The following is a 19,457-nucleotide window of genomic DNA, read 5'->3' on the forward strand; positions in this document are numbered from 1 at the left end:
AGTGATTATACAGCTGCTATTATTATGTGGCTATTATATAGTGATTATTCAGCTATTATTATGTGGTTATTATTATATAGTGATTATTCAGCTATTATTATGTGGTTATTATATAGTGATTATACAGCTATTATTATGTGGTTATTATTATATAGTGATTATTCAGCTATTATTATGTGGTTATTATATAATGATTATACAGTTATTATTATGTGGTTATTATATAGTGATTATTCAGCTATTATTATGTGGTTATTATATAGTGATTATTCAGCTATTATTATGTGGTTATTATATAGTGATTATACAGCTATTATTATGTGGTTATTATTATATAGTGATTATTCAGCTATTATTATGTGGTTATTAAATAGTGATTATTCAGCTATTATGTGGTTATTATATAGTGATTATTCAGCTATTATGTGGTTATTATATAGTGATTATACAGCTATTATGTGGTTATTATTATATAATGATTATACAGCTATTATTATGTGGTTATTATATAGTGATTATACAGCTATTATTATGTGGTTATTATTATATAATGATTATACAGCTATTATTATGTGGTTATTAATATATAGTGATTATACAGCTATTATTATGTGGTTATTATTATATAATGATTATACAGCTATTATTATGTGGTTATTATATAGCGATTATACAGCTATTATTATGTGGTTATTATATAGTGATTATTCAGCTATTATTATGTGGTTATTATTATATAATGATTATACAGCTATTATTATGTGGTTATTATTATATAGTAATTATACAGGTATTATTATGTGGTTATTATATAGTAATTATACAGCTATTATTATGTGGTTATTATATAGTGATTATACAGCTATTATTATGTGGTTATTATATAGTGATTATACAGCTATTATTATGTGGTTATTATATAGTGATTATACAGCTATTATTATGTGGTTATTATATAGTGATTATACAGCTATTATTATGTGGTTATTATATAGTGATTATACAGCTATTATTATGTGGTTATTATATAGTGATTATACAGCTATTATTATGTGGTTATTATTATATAGTAATTATACAGCTATTATTATGTGGTTATTATATAGTGATTATACAGCTATTATTATGTGGTTATTATATAGTGATTATACAGCTATTATTATGTGGTTATTATTATATAGTAATTATACAGCTATTATTATGTGGTTATTATATAGTGATTATACAGCTATTATTATGTGGTTATTATTATATAGTGATTATTCAGCTATTATTATGTGGTTATTATATAGTGATTATACAGCTATTATTATGTGGTTATTATATAGTGATTATACAGCTATTATTATGTGGTTATTATATAGTGATTATACAGCTATTATTATGTGGTTATTATATAGTGATTATTCAGCTATTATTATGTGGTTATTATATAGTGACTATTCAGCTATTATTATGTGGTTATTATATAGTGATTATACAGCTATTATTATGTGGTTATTATTATATGGTGATTATACAGCTATTATTATGTGGTTATTATATAGTGACTATTCAGCTATTATTATGTGGTTATTATATAGTGATTATACAGCTATTATTATGTGGTTATTATTATATAGTAATTATACAGCTATTATTATGTGGTTATTATATAGTGATTATACAGCTATTATTATGTGGTTATTATTATATAGTGATTATTCAGCTATTATTATGTGGTTATTATATAGTGATTATACAGCTATTATTATGTGGTTATTATATAGTGATTATTCAGCTATTATTATGTGGTTATTATTATATAGTGATTATTCAGCTATTATTATGTGGTTATATAATGATTATTCACAAACAAGAAGTATTCAGCTCACCCCTCTTCACACCTCCGACGCACGGAAACACCCTGACCCGGGTGTATAGTGCATACACAACATAAAGAAGGATTTTTCCAGCGTCTCCAGGAGATAAAATAATAATTGCTTTATTGAGAATATAAAATCTTGATACCATCAGGTAAAAACGACATAAAGAGGCGGATGGAGGGGAGCAATTTCCTACGCGTTTCACCCTGAAAGGGCTTAATCATGGAATGTGTAAGAAAGGTCTCCAAGCAAATATTTAAACACATCAAGAAAACAGGTGAACCAATTAGATAAAAAACACACCCATTCGTTTAGCATGAAAAAAAAACAAAAAAACAAAAACAAATTTAAATGAACTGTGCAAAGGATGGAGACAACACACAAAAAAATTGTAATAACAAAAAAGATGAGAGGAAAAAAGAAAGAGAAAAAAAAGAAAAAATACTAGTGTATAATGTAAACAGTTAAAAAACACACATTAATGTTATAAAGAAGCCATAGTATATTTTGATGGTGTTATAACAAGAGTCTTGTGATTCACAAACAATTTCTGTACAATTTATTGACAAAAAGGGAAAAAAAAAAAAAAACCTAGAAAAAAAAAAAAAAAAAAATTACCATTTTCCTTTTTTATCTCTTTCCCCTTCTTTTCTTTTTTCCCTTTTTTTTTTCCTTTTTTTCTCTTTTCCCTGTTATTTCTTCCTGCTTTTGTTTCCCTCTTCCTACTTATATTCCCTTTTCTTTTGTTATGGGGAAAATGGGGTAACGTGGAAGAGAAAGGGATGCCTAAGAATCCTGCAGGATTAGATCTCTCCTCTTGTTCATACCATGCGGTATTCTAGTGCCCAATTTGTAGATCCAGAAAGACTCTGGATTGAGCATCGTTCTGCGGTGGTCCCCTCCCCTGACTGGTTTGTAAACCTTTTCAATGCCGGTGAATGTGAGAGAATCCAGGCACCTATTATGAATAGTAACAAAGTGCCTCGAGACTGCAGAAACATTCACTGCGGAAGGATTTAGTGTATCAGACATGTGTCTGCGTATCCGCTGTTTGAGGACAAGTCGTACAACCTACATATTGAATTGAACAAGAAGTACATTCAATAAGATAAACAACATTAGGGGTGTTACAATTAATGAAATCCCTGATGTTGTAAGTTAAACCAGTAAACATAGAAGTGAATGATTGGCATTTTGTTAACATGTTTACATGAAATGCAAAAATTATGCCCACAGCCAAAAAAGCCAGGACATGATAACCAATTTTTGGAATTACTTTTTTTATTATTATTACTGACTACTAAACTAGGTGACAAAACATGGGCTAGATTGGGCGCCCTTTTTGCTACGAAATTAATTTTATTTTTTTCTAGAATATGGCAAAGTAAATTATCCTGTGATAAAATCGGTAAATGTTTTTGTATTATTTTTACAATATCCTTGAATTGCGGAGAAAAATTGGTAGAAAAAGTTAATTGATGATTGAGATTGTGTTTATTTTTGTGATGATCTGAAAAAAGATCCGATCTATCAATTTGATTCACTATCTTTTGGGCTCTGTTCAGACACCAGTTGGAATCCCCCCTATGTTTAAGTTTGGTAATAGCTTTATTAGTTTCATGTGGGAGAAGATCAGACCTGGAACAATTACGTTTAAGTCTGATCACTTCTCCAATGGGGATATTTGTCACCGTATGTGGAGGGTGACATGAGCTGGCTAAGAAAATGGAATTGGAGTCAGTTTCCTTATGGAAGGGAAGAATGTCAATTATGTTGTGGTTACCAAAAAGAGTCACATCCAAATAATTGATGGTATACGGATGGACTGAAAAAGTAAATTTAAGGTTAAAAGAAATTTGATTGAGATGATTTATGAAGGAATGTGCTGTAGCAACATCTCCCTTCCAGATAAATAATAGATCGTCAATGTAACGTGTATAAAAAATTATATGTTCTGAAAAATTATTATCATCATCAAAAATATAAAATTCTTCAAAAATGGCGACCACAATGTTAGCAAGGGAGGGGGAAAATTTCCCTCCCATGCTAACGCCACACTTCTGAAGAAAAAATTCCCCATCAAAAGAAAAATAATTGAGTCAACAAAAAATTAATAGCTGTGATAATGACATTTTGAGTCTGTGGAGGATAAGAGCGATGTTTCCTGAGAAACACCTGAAGACAATCTATGGCTGCATAGTGTGGTATAGACGGACATAGGCTGACAATGTCACAGGTCAGCCACATATAGCCTGCTTGCCATGAGATAGGATTTACATTGTTTATTAAAGATTTGGTGTCTCTCAGAAAGCCTGGCACGTCCCTAACTAAAGGTTACAAAAAATGATCTATCCAAGGGAACCGATGCCTGATATAATAGGCCTGGATGGTGGTGGAAAGATACCTCTATGGAGTTTGGGGAGAGCATGATAAATGCGGATAATAGGAAAATCCACTTTTAAATATTCATATATTTTCTGAGAAAAGATGCCCCCCTCCAAACCATCCTGAAGTAATTTATCCATTTTACTTTTATAAAAATGAGTAGGGTCTCCCTGGAGATGTAGGTAGGTGTTTTCATCAGATAGAATATCATGATTTATTTTAAAATAAAGTGAAGAGTCCAGAACCACGACCCCTCCCCCTTATCTGCTTCCCTAATAATTAACCCTGTGTTGGATTGCAGATCTTGTAGTGACAGAATTTCTTGAGGATTAAGATTGTTTTTATCAATACTAGTATTTCTGTCCAGAACAACAAGATCTGCCTCCACCTTTTCCTGAAAGGTATCTAGGATAGATGGCCTAGACTGAACAGGGTAAAAAAAGGGGTTAGAGGTTACAAAACTATCAGAAGAGGAGTCGTAAGTTCTACATTCTGACTCCAATTGTCACAAATCAGAGAGTTTTTTCAATTCATGAAACATTGGTATTAGATTAGAATCGTGTTCAACAGAATTTGCAGATGAAAACACATTTTCTTGTGGGTCATTATCATTGTAAAAGTGACATTTTAATGTTAGATTTCTGGCTAGTTTATTTACATCCAATAAAGTCCTGAAAACATTAAATTTATTTGTGGGGCAGAAACTCAATCCCTTAGACAAAACAGATAAATGATGCTGGGAGAGGATCTGAGCAGACAAATTCCAAACCGGACAAGTTAAAATCTCCGTTTTCTGCCATCCGGATACCTTGTGTTTCCGATGTTTCCTACCTCCACTAGAGTGCCGCATGGTATGAATAAGAGGAGAGATCTAATCCTGCAGGATTCTTAGGCATCCCTTTCTCTTCCACGTTACCCCATTTTCCCCATAACAAAAGAAAAGGGAATATAAGTAGGAAGAGGGAAACAAAAGCAGGAAGAAGTAACAGGGAAAAGGGAAAAAAAGGAAAAAAAAAGGGAAAAAAGAAAAGAAGGGGAAAGAGATAAAAAAGGAAAATGGTAATTTTTTTTTTTTTTCTGGGTTTTTTTTTTTTTTCCCCTTTTTAACAATAAATTGTACATAAATTGTTTGTGAATCACAAGACTCTTGTTATAACACCATCAAAATATACTATGGCTTCTTTATAACATTAATGTGTGTTTTTTAACTGTTTACATTATACACTAGTATTTTTTCTTTTTTTTCTCTTTCTTTTTTCCTCTCATCTTTTTTGTTATTACAATTTTTTTGTGTGTTGTCTCCATCCTTTGCACAGTTCATTTAAATTTGTTTTTTTGTTTTTTTTCATGCTAAACGAATGGGTGTGTTTTTCAGCTAATTGGTTCACCTGTTTTCTTGATGTGTTTAAATATTTGCTTGGAGACCTTTCTTACACATTCCATGATTAAGCCCTTTCAGGGTGAAACGCGTAGGAAATTGCTCCCCTCCATCCGCCTCTTTATGTCGTTTTTACCTGATGGTATCAAGATTTTATATTCTCAATAAAGCAATTATTATTTTATCTCCTGGAGACGCTGGAAAAATCCTTCTTTATGTTGTGTATATAATGATTATTCAGCTATTATGTGGTTATTACATAGTGATTATACAGCTGTTATTATGTGGCTATTATTATACTAGATGGAGGGCGGTAATGTCACAATGGTAGCAGACTTTTCAGCACTGAGAATCTCCCCCCCATGTGCTCACCCTCCTATCCACTCTCTTTCCACCATGTGCTGACTTCTCCTGTCTGTGCTCTCTCCTCTGACCTGTCTCTCTCCTCGCTGTGCGCTGTCTCTCTCCCCCTGTGCACTCTCTCTCCCCCTGTGCACTGTCTCTCTCCCCCTGTGCACTGTCTCTCTCCCCCTGTGTGCTGTCTCTTCCCTTGTGCACTGTCTCTCTCCCCCCTGTGCACTGTCTTTCTCCTCGCTGCATGCTGTCTCTCTCCCCCTGTGCACTGTCTCTCTCCCCCTGTGCACTGTCTCACTCCCCCTGTGCACTGTCTCTCTCCCCCCTGTGCGCTGTCTCTCTCCTCCCTGTGTGCTGTCTCTCTTCCCCCTGTGCACTGTCTCTCTCCTCGCTGCGTGCTGTCTCTCTCCCCCCTGTGTGCTGTCTCTCTCCCCCTGTGCACTGTGTCTCTCCCCCCTGTGCGCTGTCTCTCTCCCCCCTGTGCACTGTGTCTCTCCCCCCTGTGCGCTGTCTCTCTCCCCCTGTGTGCTGTCTCTCATGGTCTCTCTTTCTTTGACCTGTCTTCCTCTGTTGGATGTAGTGTTCCTGTTCGATGATAGATCTGTCCGTGTATGTGGATACAGTACGGACCATGTTCAGGTGGTGGTGACTTACTTGCTCCCATGGAGGCAAAAGAGCTGTTGATACTACGAATATTGTCCATGAAATTTTTGCTGAATTCACTTTCTCCTGTCATCAACTTTTTGAATTCTTCTGGATACTGGAGTGTGGGTACATGGACTTTCCCCTTCTGACAGCACTGTGTAAATTTTCCATCGGAAGGCGTCTCAGCTCCAAATTCAAAGATCGGCAACATTGACATAAATGGCTCACGGGACGCAGCTGTGTTCGTGACTTGTGTTCTCATCGTGACATTTTTGCTTGTAGTTGAAGTTCATGTCTTTCTTTTTCGATGTGGCTTGTGTGCCGGTGGATGTTGATTTGTCGTTGGTGTTGTAGTCGCACTTCTCTATGGCTTTGTGTTTCAGCTTGCCGCTGTAGACAATGTCCTTCTGCATTTTGTGACAGTGTCCTTGCTGTGGCCAATGGACATTGTTCCTGACGTAGTGTTGGGACAATGCATTGTTAGTTAACCCCACACATCTTGTAGTTGTAGACTCAGCGGTGAGGAGTGATGGCTGTAACGGGTCATCTTGTGAGCACGGTATTGCTGTGGAGACTGCAGGTTGTTTGCGGCGCTGTCGATGCCCAGTGGCATCTTGTGATAATTATTATTTATTTATATGGCGCCATTAGTTCCATGGTGCTGTACATGAGAAGGGGGGTGACATACAAAGTTATAGATATCGCTAACAGTAAACAGATTTACAATGACGGACTGGTGCAGAGGAGAGAGGACCCTGTCCTTGCGGACTTACATTCTACGGGATAGTGGGGAAGAGACAGAAGGTCGGGAGTGCAGCAGCTCAGGCGGTGGTCAGGCGGAAGAATGGATAATCTAATGACTTTAGCATCAGGGGACTCATCTGCTCTACGCCTGCGCTTATATGCATTGTATTTGTCACAGCGATGCTGTTGTTCTTCAGGAGTCTCATTTGCACATTGTTGTCTTTTGCGTTGGGCGTTTGCTGCTTTCCTTTCATTGTCATTGGCGTACTTTTAAGGAGGAGCCATCTTGACATTGATATCTGCAGTTTAAGGAAACCTAAATTAGCCCTGGTGGTTTAGACGTGCGTTTGTGTTGGTTGGTGAGTCCGTGACATGCAATTACGTGTATTTTTAGGTACAGTGACACGCTATTGTGTATTTTTAGGTCCAGCGACACGCGGTAACGTGTATTTTTTAGATCCTGCGACACGCTACAACATGTATTTTTTGGGTCCAGTGACACGCTCTAACATGTATTTTTTAGATCCAGTGACACGCTGTCACGGGGTCCTTCTCTGGTATCACACAATCAACAGCGCGAGGGAAGTGTGAACAAACCCAAAACCTTTATTATAGGCAAAATTAGAAAGTCCATAAACAATCCACCACACTGAGGATACAATAGTCCAGAACACGAATGCAGATCAGTAACAGGATAAAATGTCCAAGGAGATGAGAGTCCAATAATCCGGCAGCCAGAGGATAAAAAGTCCATACGCTTCCCTTTCTCTCTGACATGCTGTGTTCACACGATGCTCTCCACACAGGAATTAACTTCCCCCCTCCTGTCCTTTCCAGCCCCCTCTCTATGTCCAAGAGTAGTCAGACTGGTTGGGATGGTTTTCTGGCCTCCCAGACCTGATAAAGGTGCCTGGAGGATAAGACACTACAGGGGGTCATCAAGAGACACAGATACAGTCAGGCTGCAGACATACAAGGCAACAAGAAAAACACTATGAAAATCAGTGAAATAAAAATATACACAAAATGATTCCCACATAGCATATCACACCATCATAACCTCTCCCCCTCATAAGGGAGCACACCATGAGGTCTACACAGACCTCTGGCCTGCTCACTTTAGTCCACATTGCTCAATCGTTTATAGTTCCTTGCACAGTGGCAGGGGTAGGTCGGCCTGGGGAGTCTATGGCTCTTCTTGTCGAGACAGTCCTTCGGCGTTCTGGTGTTGGCTTCCCCGCTTGTATTGGATGGAGAAGCTGTAGGGTAGTAAGGACAAGCTCCACCGCAGCAATCTTCCATTGTCCCCTGATACGTGGTTCAGCCATGTGAGGGGGTTGTTGTTATGAATGTGTCACCGTAGGAGGAAAAAACAAAAACACAAGCTAAGTCCAGAAAACCGGAGAGGTTGGTAGCTAGCAGATTGCAGACCCCTGATCCTATTCACAACAACTAACAGTAGCCGTGGGGGGTTCCTACGGTGGTCCTAGACACCTCGTTCACAGCCGGAGAACTAAATAAACCTAAAGAAAGGGGAAATCTAAACTGTCCCAGAGCAGACACCAAAGCAATAGACAGCCCCCAACATGTATTGACAGTGAAAACAGATGAAAACACAGACAGAAAGACAGGCCGAGAAAACGATGGGGCGCTCACTAACTAGATAGGACAGGAATGAAAAGCAACTGTCTGCAATCACGCAAAAACCCTTCCAAAAATAATGTCCAACACGTCTGATAGAAAAGACCCTGAAGTCACTAGACTTCAAAATCACTATATCAGCACTCAGGTATATTTTGAAAACAGAGCAAAGAGATCAACTGATCAGAGACAAAAATGGAGTTCAGCCAGTCCCAACCAGGGCTGGCTGAACACAAACACTAAGTAAACCAGACAAAATCTCATGGAACAATAGCAGAGCAAAAACTTAGCTTTTGTGGACAGGACTAAACTGGAGGCCAGAGCTCAAAGCAGAGAGGAACACCAGCAACCCAGCAGGGCGTCGGCGGCCTTATATCCACTCAGAGATTCCGGATGTCCAATCACACTCCACCTGTTCAGATGACAGGTTTTTCCCAAACAAATCAATTTCACTACCTCCTTTCACCAGCAGAGGGAGTTCATCGGACATCAAAGGTGAAGGAGAAAATGAGCTCATAACAGGTTGTGTTCTGCAACAATTGTAAAGTCTCTGCTATACAAGTATGGCTGCAGTTTTTTTAGCACCCATACGATGGCAAGGCACTCCTTTTCAATAGTGGCATAGGCAACTTCCTGATCCAGTAGCTTCCGACTGGCAAAAGCAACAGGATGCTCTTCGGCGGCGTTCACTTGGCTAAGTACTGCCCCAATCCCAAAGTTGGATGCATCTGTCTTCACAAGGGACCTGCGCTTATAATCAGTGGCAGCCAAGACAGGAGCAGTGATGAGGGCGGTCTTTAACGCTGAAAAGGCATCCTCGCATGCAGTCGTCCAAGTCACATTCCTAGGCATGTTCTTGCGGGTCAGGTCGCTTAGGGGCTTGGCCAAGGTGCAACTCTGAGGTGGTTTGTGGTGGTTGCTCCCCGGTGAGGTCCGGATGACGTAGTGCTTGAAGGGCCTGTAGTTGGGTGACTGCTCCCACAAATTGGCACTGTAACTCCCCAATGTCGTTCCCAAGGAGGATATCTGCAGTAAGTCCTCCCATAACTCCAATCCAACCCAGTTTTTCTCTACAACTATAATCCAAACACACAGACGCTCGCTGTATATATTTGCGAGCACCCCCCGCCAAGACAATGGGAATTCCCAGACCCTGGTAAATTGCTTCAGGTCGAACCACACGGGGGTCAGAGATAGTCAAGAATGCCCCTGTGTCTCTAAATCCTGACACTTTGTATCCATCAATAAAGACATCCTGCGGGTGGCGTTGCCGTTGCTCTGGGTAGCTAAAGGACCAAGGCCGGTGTCTGTACACTCCAGGAGGGGTATCTATGGTGCCGTGGTCAGTGGTCCACTCTGGTGGGGGTGGTGGTAGCTCTTCCTCAGGTGTGGTGGAATGTACAAGATGCACTGGACGAGGTGGGGCTGCGTGGGGCTCCCTCCGAATCCTTGAGGGACAGCCAAACTGCAAATGTCCAGGTTGCCCACACCCATAACACCTCCTCTCTGTGATACCCCCAGGTCGTGGTCGGAACTGTTGGGGCCCAGGATTGTGAGGCGTGATTGTCATCGGCTTGCGACTAGGTGGAAGGACAGATATAATCGGAGGGAGACGGGGCGCGGGAGCAGACCATGGTTCATTGTCCAGAAGCCTCCTCCATTGCGGTTGGATAGTAAGGGCTTCATCAGCCAGGGCTGCAGGTCTATCCATTGTACACGGCGTGCACTCCCAGACCCATTCCCGTACATCTGCGGGGCACTTGGCAAGAAATTGTTCTATAAGGAACGCCTGTATAACATCTTCCACAGTAAAGGCGTTTTCTGCTTCCAGCCATCTCTGACATGCCTGGGACATCTTATGTGCATACATCCTAAACAATCCCCCTATGGTGCATGGGAGGTCTCGGAACTTAGCCCTATATGAGTCTGGGGTGATAGCATGGTAATCCAGGGTAGTCTGCTTTGCAATGTTATAATCCCGCTCTGTGTGACGGCGTTGGCCGACCTCAGTGCGCATGCTCCGACAACGCTTTGCTGATTGGCCGATTCCGGTCATGTGACCGCGGTCATAGTGTATTTTAAGGTCCTGTGGAGATGTGGACACCATCTCCTTGATAAAGCGGCTCCCTAGCGCTGCGAAATGCGCGTCGGAGGTCACTGCCTGACGCTCCCCCTTGCCCTGCCCTCTGTGTCCCATGGTAAGTGTTCTGACCTTTTCCATCCTGTTTTTCATGGCAATCGCTTGTGGGTATATTTACTTCTTTTGCATTTCATGACTGTATTACCTTACCATAGCTTATCCATGAAATTGTCACGTGGGTCATTCACTTCCTGATAATAGAAGCAGTTCAGCCGTGCAGCAGCTTATTATATTTAACCCCCTTAACTGTGGATTTACTAGTAGTAGCTTGCACAGGAGGACACTGATTTCGTCTGTTTCTGGGTGTGTACCCGTCTGTTTTATATTGACACTTCATTATGACTTTGTGCACTTTTTGTAATATATTTCATAAACTATGATTTTTTTGCAATCATCTTTTCGTTCCTCTTTTTCTCTGTTGGTTTACTGATTATTGGAGCAGATGTGGCCTTTGCCCAGGGTGAACCAATGGTTTTGGCATCATCCCTGGGCACTCTTGCCAGTTATATGGGATTTATGCTATTCATAAACAGTACAGCTGCTTCTTAGCGGCACATTGGTTAGCAGTCTCTTTTGATAGCACAGCTCAGCACAGATCAAGACTCTTTACAAAAGCACAGCAGTACACAGCATTCCTTCTAGCACAGTGTAATGGAGGGGCAGGGTTTGCTGAGGGACATTATCCCTGTGATACGATTACTTTGAGTACTTATCTTCCTGCTCCTGATAGACTTTCTCAACTAGCAGTACAGGGGATAGCCCAGCTGTAATGGAATCCTGTGTCCCTATGGTTCACTTGTCTGAACGTTTGTGAGACAGATCAACACACTACTCATCTCTTTGGCTGCTGCTAGAACAGTAAACAAGTTTCCCACAATCCCCCTGGGGCTCTGCTAACCACTCCGTCTTCTGGGACTGTGTTAACCTCTCTAGTTGCTGGATGCTTTTGAAGCAACAGCGATTAACACTACTTCTGCAGGTCACATCGGGCCTCTGCTCATCGTTCGACAGCCTCCTGGTGTTCCTGAATTAGCCTCCGCCGTCCTTGATAATCCTGTGTGGGGCACAGTTGTAGAGCCATTTGCAGATAGGGGTCCACGCTGCCCTGGTCACTGATGCGGCTGGCATCTACAGGTGGGACCCCGGGAGCAGTACTGTCCATACTTTGGCTGACTCCAGCTTCTGCCGAGCTCTGGAGATGAGCTTGCTCTGCTTCCAGTCTCACCAGTTTAGAAATCATTTGTTCTTCGTTTTTGCCAAAGGGGTCAATGCCTTTGGTCATACATATTACAGCAAGAGTCTATTTTTTCTGCTGGGCATACCAGAAATCCCCGACTGCAGCCATGATCGCCAAATAAAAGATAGAATAGAAAAAAACAAGAGGGGTAGGGGTAGGCTGCACATACAGTATTGTCTCAGATTTCATAAACACTGAGTTCGATCTTCAAAATTTTTTGGTAGGATCCTCACAAGAACCGTGCAAGATTTTAGTGAGAGGAATGATTTCTCAAACTGGATCACTAATGTTCTATGATCCCACCGATGCCACCAATTTGTCACAAACTTAGTCAGGAACTTGCAGCTCTCTGGCGCCCCCTTACCCTGCTGATCAATAAGGGTATTGATAGAGGATAAGAGAATGAGCACAGCTGCTCTAATTTATGTAGAATATTGTGGCACGTGATGTGACGGGTTGTACAGTTGTACAGTTGTGGCCAAAAGTATTGACACCCCTGCAATTCTGTCAGATAATACTCAGTTTCTTCCTGAAAATGATTACAATCACAAATTCTTTGGTATTATTATCTTCATTTAATTTGTCTTAAATGAAAAATCACAAAAGAGAATGAACCAAAAAGCAAAACATTGATCATTTCACACACAACTCCAAAAATGGGCCAGACAAAAGTATTGGCACCCTCAGCCTAATACTTGGTTGCACAACCTTTAGCCAAAATAACTGCGACCAACCGCTTCCAGTATCCATCAATAAGTTTCTTACAATGCTCTGCTGGAATTTTAGACCATTCTTCTTTGCAAACTGCTCCAGGTCCCTGATATTTGAAGGGTGCCTTCTCCAAACTGCCATTTTTAGATCTCTCCACAGGTGTTCTATGGGATTCAGGTCTGGACTCTTTGCTGGCCACCTCAGAAGTCTCCAGTGCTTTCTCTCAAACCATTTTCTAGTGCTTTTTGAAGTGTGTTTTAGGTCATTGTCCTGCTGGAAGACCCATGACCTCTGAGGGAGACCCAGCTTTCTCACACTGGGCCCTACATTAGGCTGCAAAATTTGTTGGTAGTCTTCAGACTTCATAATGCCATGCACACGGTCAAGCAGTCCAGTGCCAGAGGCAGCAAAGCAACTCCAAAACATCAGGGAACCTCCGCCATGTTTGACTGTAGGGACCGTGTTCTTTTTTTTGAATGCCTCTTTTTTTCTCCTGTAAACTCTATGTTGATGCCTTTGCCCAAAAAGCTCTACTTTTGTCTCATCTGACCAGAGAACATTCTTCCAAAACGTTTTAGGCTTTTTCAGGTAAGTTTTGGCAAACTCCAGCCTGGCTTTTTTATGTCTCGGGGTAAGAAGTGGGGTCTTCCTGGGTCTCCTACCATACAGTCCCTTTTCATTCAGACGCCAACGGATAGTACGGGTTGACAATGTTGTACCCTCAGACTGCAGGGCAGCCTGAACTTGTTTGGATATTAGTCGAGGTTCTTTATCCAACATCCGCACAATCTTGCGTTGAAATCTCTTGTCAATTTTCCCTTTCCGTCCACATCTAGGGAGGTTAGCCACAGTGCCATGGGCTTTACACTTCTTGATGACACTGCGCACGGTAGACACAGGAACATTCAGGTCTTTGGAGATGGACTTGTAGCCTTGAGATTGCTCATGCTTCCTCACAATTTGGTTTCTCAAGTCCTCAGACAGTTCTTTGGTCTTCTTTCTTTTCTCCATGCTCAATGTGGTACACACAAGGACACAGGACAGAGGTTGAGTCAACTTTAATCCATGTCAACTGGCTGCAAGTGGGATTTAGTTATTGCCAACACCTGTTAGGTGCCACAGGTAAGTTACAAGTGCTGTTAATTGCACAAATTAGAGAAGCATCACAGGATTTTTCCAACAGTGCCAATACTTTTGTCCACCCTCTTTGTTATGTTTGGTGTGGAATTATATCCAATTTGGCTTTAGGACAATTCTTTTTGTGTTTTTTTTCATTTAAGACAAATTAAATGAAGATAATAATACCAAAGAATTTGTGTTTGCAATCATTTTCAGGAAGAAACTGAGTATTATCTGACAGAATTTCAGGGGTGTCAATAGTTTTGGCCACAACTGTATACATACCACCGGTTCCTGAAAAGAACATATACTGCATATACCTTGATCCAGTCACCATCAAGTCCACAACACCACATAAATATGAAAACTATGCTGCCACCACCGACCTCCTATAAGTGGATCGGACAACCATTTGGTAGCATGAATTTGAGCAGAGTACGTAGTGGATCACTCAAAGAGCAAGAAGAACGAAGCTAGTAAATTTATAATATTACTCCGGAAGAATCGGCAGTGTTTACAAAAGATACAAATGATATCACAAATATGTATAAGCAGTTAGGAAATAAAACGGGATAAAAATGTGAAAAGTTACTAAATCTCAGTCCCAGCTATGACGTGTCAAAAAAGCAGAGGAGATCTCCCAAAGAAAAGATCCAGTATTACAGCATTGTGTTCAGCTGCCTCTCCTGGCTCTGAATGAATGCCAAAGATGGACGTTCCTGTTATATGCTTCGGCCATAAAACTAAGAACTCCCACTTTGCTAACCTCACGTATGGGCTGTTTTCTGCGAGGTACACATATCTTTGAAAGTTATCGATAACTCCGTTTCTTCATATCTTTGGCCGGGAAGCTCACAGGCCAAAGAACCTGGCATTATTTTTCCCTCGTGATTTTACCGTTTTTTTCAGAGTCCACACACGATATGTCTGTGATTTGCTGGAGGGCAGAAATTCATTTCCCAGGTTTCTGATATCCCTAAGTGCCCCAAAACGCAGCTATGCATAACCTCAAGTGCCCAGATCCTGGAAATCTAATTTTCTGGGATTAATGTTTATTATTGAATTTGACTTTCATAGAATCGTAGAGTTGGAAGGGACCTCCTGGGCCATCTGGTCCAACCCCCTGCTCAAAGCAGGATTCGCTAAATCATCCCAGTCAGATGACTTTGAGTGTTTTTCTTAGAAGACAGTGTTTTTTGGAGGGAAAAACACATTCAGCCCTGCTAGTCCTGGCAGGCAATAAAACTCAGCATTCCAAGCTGACCATTTGCTTGAAGAGAGAGTGTAAATTCACAGAGAGAGTGTGAGGGTGCTGTATGTAGGATTTGCTCCTACAGAAACTAATGGTGGGAGGTGTAGTAGGCCAGTTCTGATTGTGTCCCCAAAACAATGGAAAATAATTCATATCTTCCTGACATGTACTCTGAGCCTTGGCTTCATGGTTGTTCTTCAGCAGATAGCCTACTAAAATTACCTGTTCACAGCAGAAGAGTTATAGTAGCATAAGAAGTGCAAGCTCTTGTTTCCTTCAATTCATAATTAAGCCCCTCTTCAACCCTCAATCAATCACGACTCCATCTTTGCGCTTCCTTCCTGCATCCTACTCCAGCATAAAACTTTGCACCAGAACCAGACCACAGTCAGAATTCGCTCCACCACCATACACCACTTCAGCACACTCCACTCTGCCAACATGCTGCACGCCACAACAGTATTTACCCTAGCTCCAAATTTCCCTGCAACACCAAAGTCCATTTCAGCAATTCTCTCCAGCATAGCCCTGTAGTTCCACCTGGTCCAGTCCTCTAATCCATAGTGACACACAAACCCACTACAAAGCATCCTACTCCAGCACTACACAAGACCTTGTCCACCTCAGCATGCATCTGTCTGGGTCTCACCATGTATTAGGATTATGATTTATGGTATGAATAGGAGTCTTCCCCCCCGGTCCAATGTGGAGGGTGAATGTATGGAAATATAGACGGTGGTTAGAGAACTGGGGAGATTATTGCATGCATGTGGATATATCTATTGTTCATCAGCAGATATATTTGGGATGGCTTTAGACTTTTGTGTCTACTTCTCATAATTTTTACTCATTGTCTTCTCTTCTTCTCACACTGAAAGGTCACGAGCCCCTGGGGTCATTCGGACATCGACCTAGTTCTAAAAAGAGACGCAAATCTCGAACTGCTTTCACCAATCACCAAATCTACGAGCTGGAGAAACGTTTCATCTACCAGAAGTACTTGTCCCCTGCTGACCGTGACCACATCGCCCAGCAGCTGGGACTCAGCAATGCCCAAGTCATCACCTGGTTCCAGAACCGAAGAGCCAAGATGAAGAGGGATCTGGAGGAGATGAAGGCCGATGTGGAGTCCATGAAGAAACTGCCATCACATGCACTGGAGAAGCTGGTGTCCATGCCTGATGACAGGCCAGAGAAGGAGGATGAGGAGATAGGGCCGTGCTCCCCAACATCACAAGGATTGTTCTTCCAGTCCTCACAATCTTCCTCCATGGAGCACACCATCAATGAATTCTCAGATGAGGAGATTGAGGTAGACAACTAAAAAACTCGAGATGGAGGACGAGGAGTTAGTATACTAAAGACTGCACATGAAGAAGAAAGGAAAGGGAGGGTGGATGACTAACAGGATGGGAAAAATAGGAAGGGGAGCAAGGATGAATGGGAGAAGAGCCATGAAGGAGATAAGAATGGAACAAAGGACATATATACAGAGAAGTCACCTTCAGTAATGGCCCAGAAACTTCAGTCACCACTCATCCGTAGATATATCACACTGTATATACCAACAGCATATTACAGACTGGTAAAAATGGTACTGTGCAGTGTATATATACAGGAGGAGTGGTGCTGTGCAGTGTATATATACAGGAGGAGTGGTACTGTGCAGTGTATATATACAGGAGGAGTGGTGCTGTGCAGTGTATATATACAGGAGGAGCGGTACTGTGCAGTGTATATATGCAGGAGGAGTGGTACTGTACAGTGTATATATACAGGAGGAGTGGTACTGTGCAGTGTATATATACAGGAGGAGTGGTGCTGTGCAGTGTATATATACAGGATGAGTGGTACTGTGCAGTGTATATATACAGGAGGAGTGGTACTGTGCAGTGTATATATACAGGAGGAGTGGTACTGTGCAGTGTATATATACAGGAGGAGCGGTACTGTGCAGTGTATATATGCAGGAGTAGTGGTACTGTGCAGTGTATATATACAGGAGGAGCGGTACTGTGCAGTGTATATATACAGGAGGAGCGGTACTGTGCAGTGTATATATGCAGGAGTAGTGGTACTGTGCAGTGCATATATACAGGAGGAGTGGTACTGTGCAGTGTATATATACAGGAGGAGCGGTACTGTGCAGTGTATATATACAGGAGGAGTGGTGCTGTGCAGTGTATATATACAGGAGGAGCGGTGCTGTGCAGTGTATATATACAGGAGGAGGGGTACTGTGCAGTGTATGTATAGAGGAGGAGTGGTACTGTGCAGTGTATATATACAGGAGGAGTGGTACTGTGCAGTGTATATATACAGGAGGAGTGGTACTGTACAATGTATATATACAGGAGAAGTGGTGCTGTGCAGTGTATATATACAGGAGGAGTGGTACTGTGCAGTGTATATATATATACAGGAGGAGTGGTACTGTGCAGTGTATATATACAGGAGGAGTGGTACTGTGCAGTGCATATATACAGGAGGAGTGGTACTGTGCAGTGTATATATACAGGAGGAGCGGTACTGTGCAGTGTATATATACAGGAGGAGTGGTGCTGTGCAGTGTATATATACAGGAGGAGCGGTGCTGTGCAGTGTATATATACAGGAGGAGCGGTACTGTGCAGTGTATATATACAGGAGGAGTGGTACTGTGCAGTGTATATATACAGGAGGAGTGGTGCTGTGCAGTGTATATATACAGGAGGAGTGGTACTGTGCAGTGTATATATACAGGAGGAGTGGTACTGTACAGTGTATATATACAGGAGGAGTGGTACTGTGCAATGTATATATACAGGATGAGTGGTACTGTGCAGTGTATATATACAGGAGGAGTGGTACTGTGCAGTGTATATATACAGGAGGAGTGGTACTGTGCAGTGTATATATACAGGAGGAGTGGTACTGTGCAGTGTAACCAGCCTAACCAACCGCATGCACCACGCTGCCACCAGCCACGATTCACTTAATCTAGATGAGAAAAGCTCGAATAAACTCACAAAGGGCATCATTGTTGATGGTTTATCGAACCTAATAAAACAACATCAAACATGCACTAGATAGGACACTCCATTTGGGAGCAATCCATATCTCAGCTTCTGGAGGTCCGAGAACTTCGCAAGAGCTAACGTAGCAAAGCCGGGTCCACTCAAATCACAGAAATGTGATCATTATATCTCTGGCACGAGCGAAGTGCACGCTAGGCTTCTTTTAATGTTACTCATAGCAAGATTGGCCTCATGGCTTCCAAACAGAGACATTTTTACACTCCGCTTAATTAGCATTCCTAGCTCCACAGGAAATGATCGATGTCCTGTTTCAGATACAGGCTGAGCAGATATACACACAGCTGCTAAGTAGGGGCAAGGGGAATGCTGCGGGAGCTGACAGTCTACAATGTCATCAGAAGAGTAGCAATGGGAGATTCTAGAATGTTCCAGACACATCATACTTTACAGACATATCTTACATTGCAGGGTATATACACAGGAGGGATGCTACTGTACAGTGTATATATACAGGAGGAGTGGTACTGTGCAGTGTATATATACAGGAGGAGTGGTGCTGTGCAGTGTATATGGATCGCCTCGTGCCAGGGCCGTGGGGTACTCGGAGCCGGGCCGTTGGTTTCAATGGGAGATGTCACGGCAGCTGTGACCCGGTCCGTGGCCCTGGGCGTCCATTGTAAAAGGGGAAGATGTTGAACATGTGGATGATGATCAAAGTTTATTAGTGAATGATTCGTGACGCCACCTGTGGTGTTCGGCAATGAAGATGTCAAGCCGACGCTGCAGACAGATCCTTTGGGACAGATGGTGTGGTGCAGCAATGATGTTGTGGCCCTCCACAGGTAGAGCAGTAGTCCCAGGGCAGTGTAGGTGAGGAGTTAGGGAGGAGATGTAGATGGTGCAGTGTCACGCACAGCGATGTAGCAGTGCTAAGTGTGTTGGCGCAGGAATAAGTGGAGGATACCAGGG

At 41.7% G+C, this 19,457-nt stretch overlaps 1 protein-coding gene across 1 annotated transcript in view; it reads left to right on the plus strand.

Moving 5' to 3' along the window:
• LBX2 (ladybird homeobox 2) overlaps nucleotides 1-16,795 on the plus strand; it is a 151,593-nt gene extending 134,798 nt beyond the window's left edge. Inside the window, exon 2 of the mRNA XM_073562868.1 lies at nucleotides 16,350-16,795. Within this exon, the coding sequence (XP_073418969.1) occupies nucleotides 16,350-16,795 (446 nt within the window). The remainder of the gene's footprint in view (nucleotides 1-16,349) is intronic.
• Nucleotides 16,796-19,457: the final 2,662 nt, after the last annotated feature.

The sequence above is a fragment of the Dendrobates tinctorius genome, unplaced genomic scaffold (genome assembly GCF_039654945.1).
Source record: "Dendrobates tinctorius isolate UK_male_01 unplaced genomic scaffold, ASM3965494v1 ptg000367l, whole genome shotgun sequence".
Taxonomy (NCBI): Eukaryota; Metazoa; Chordata; class Amphibia; order Anura; family Dendrobatidae; genus Dendrobates; species Dendrobates tinctorius.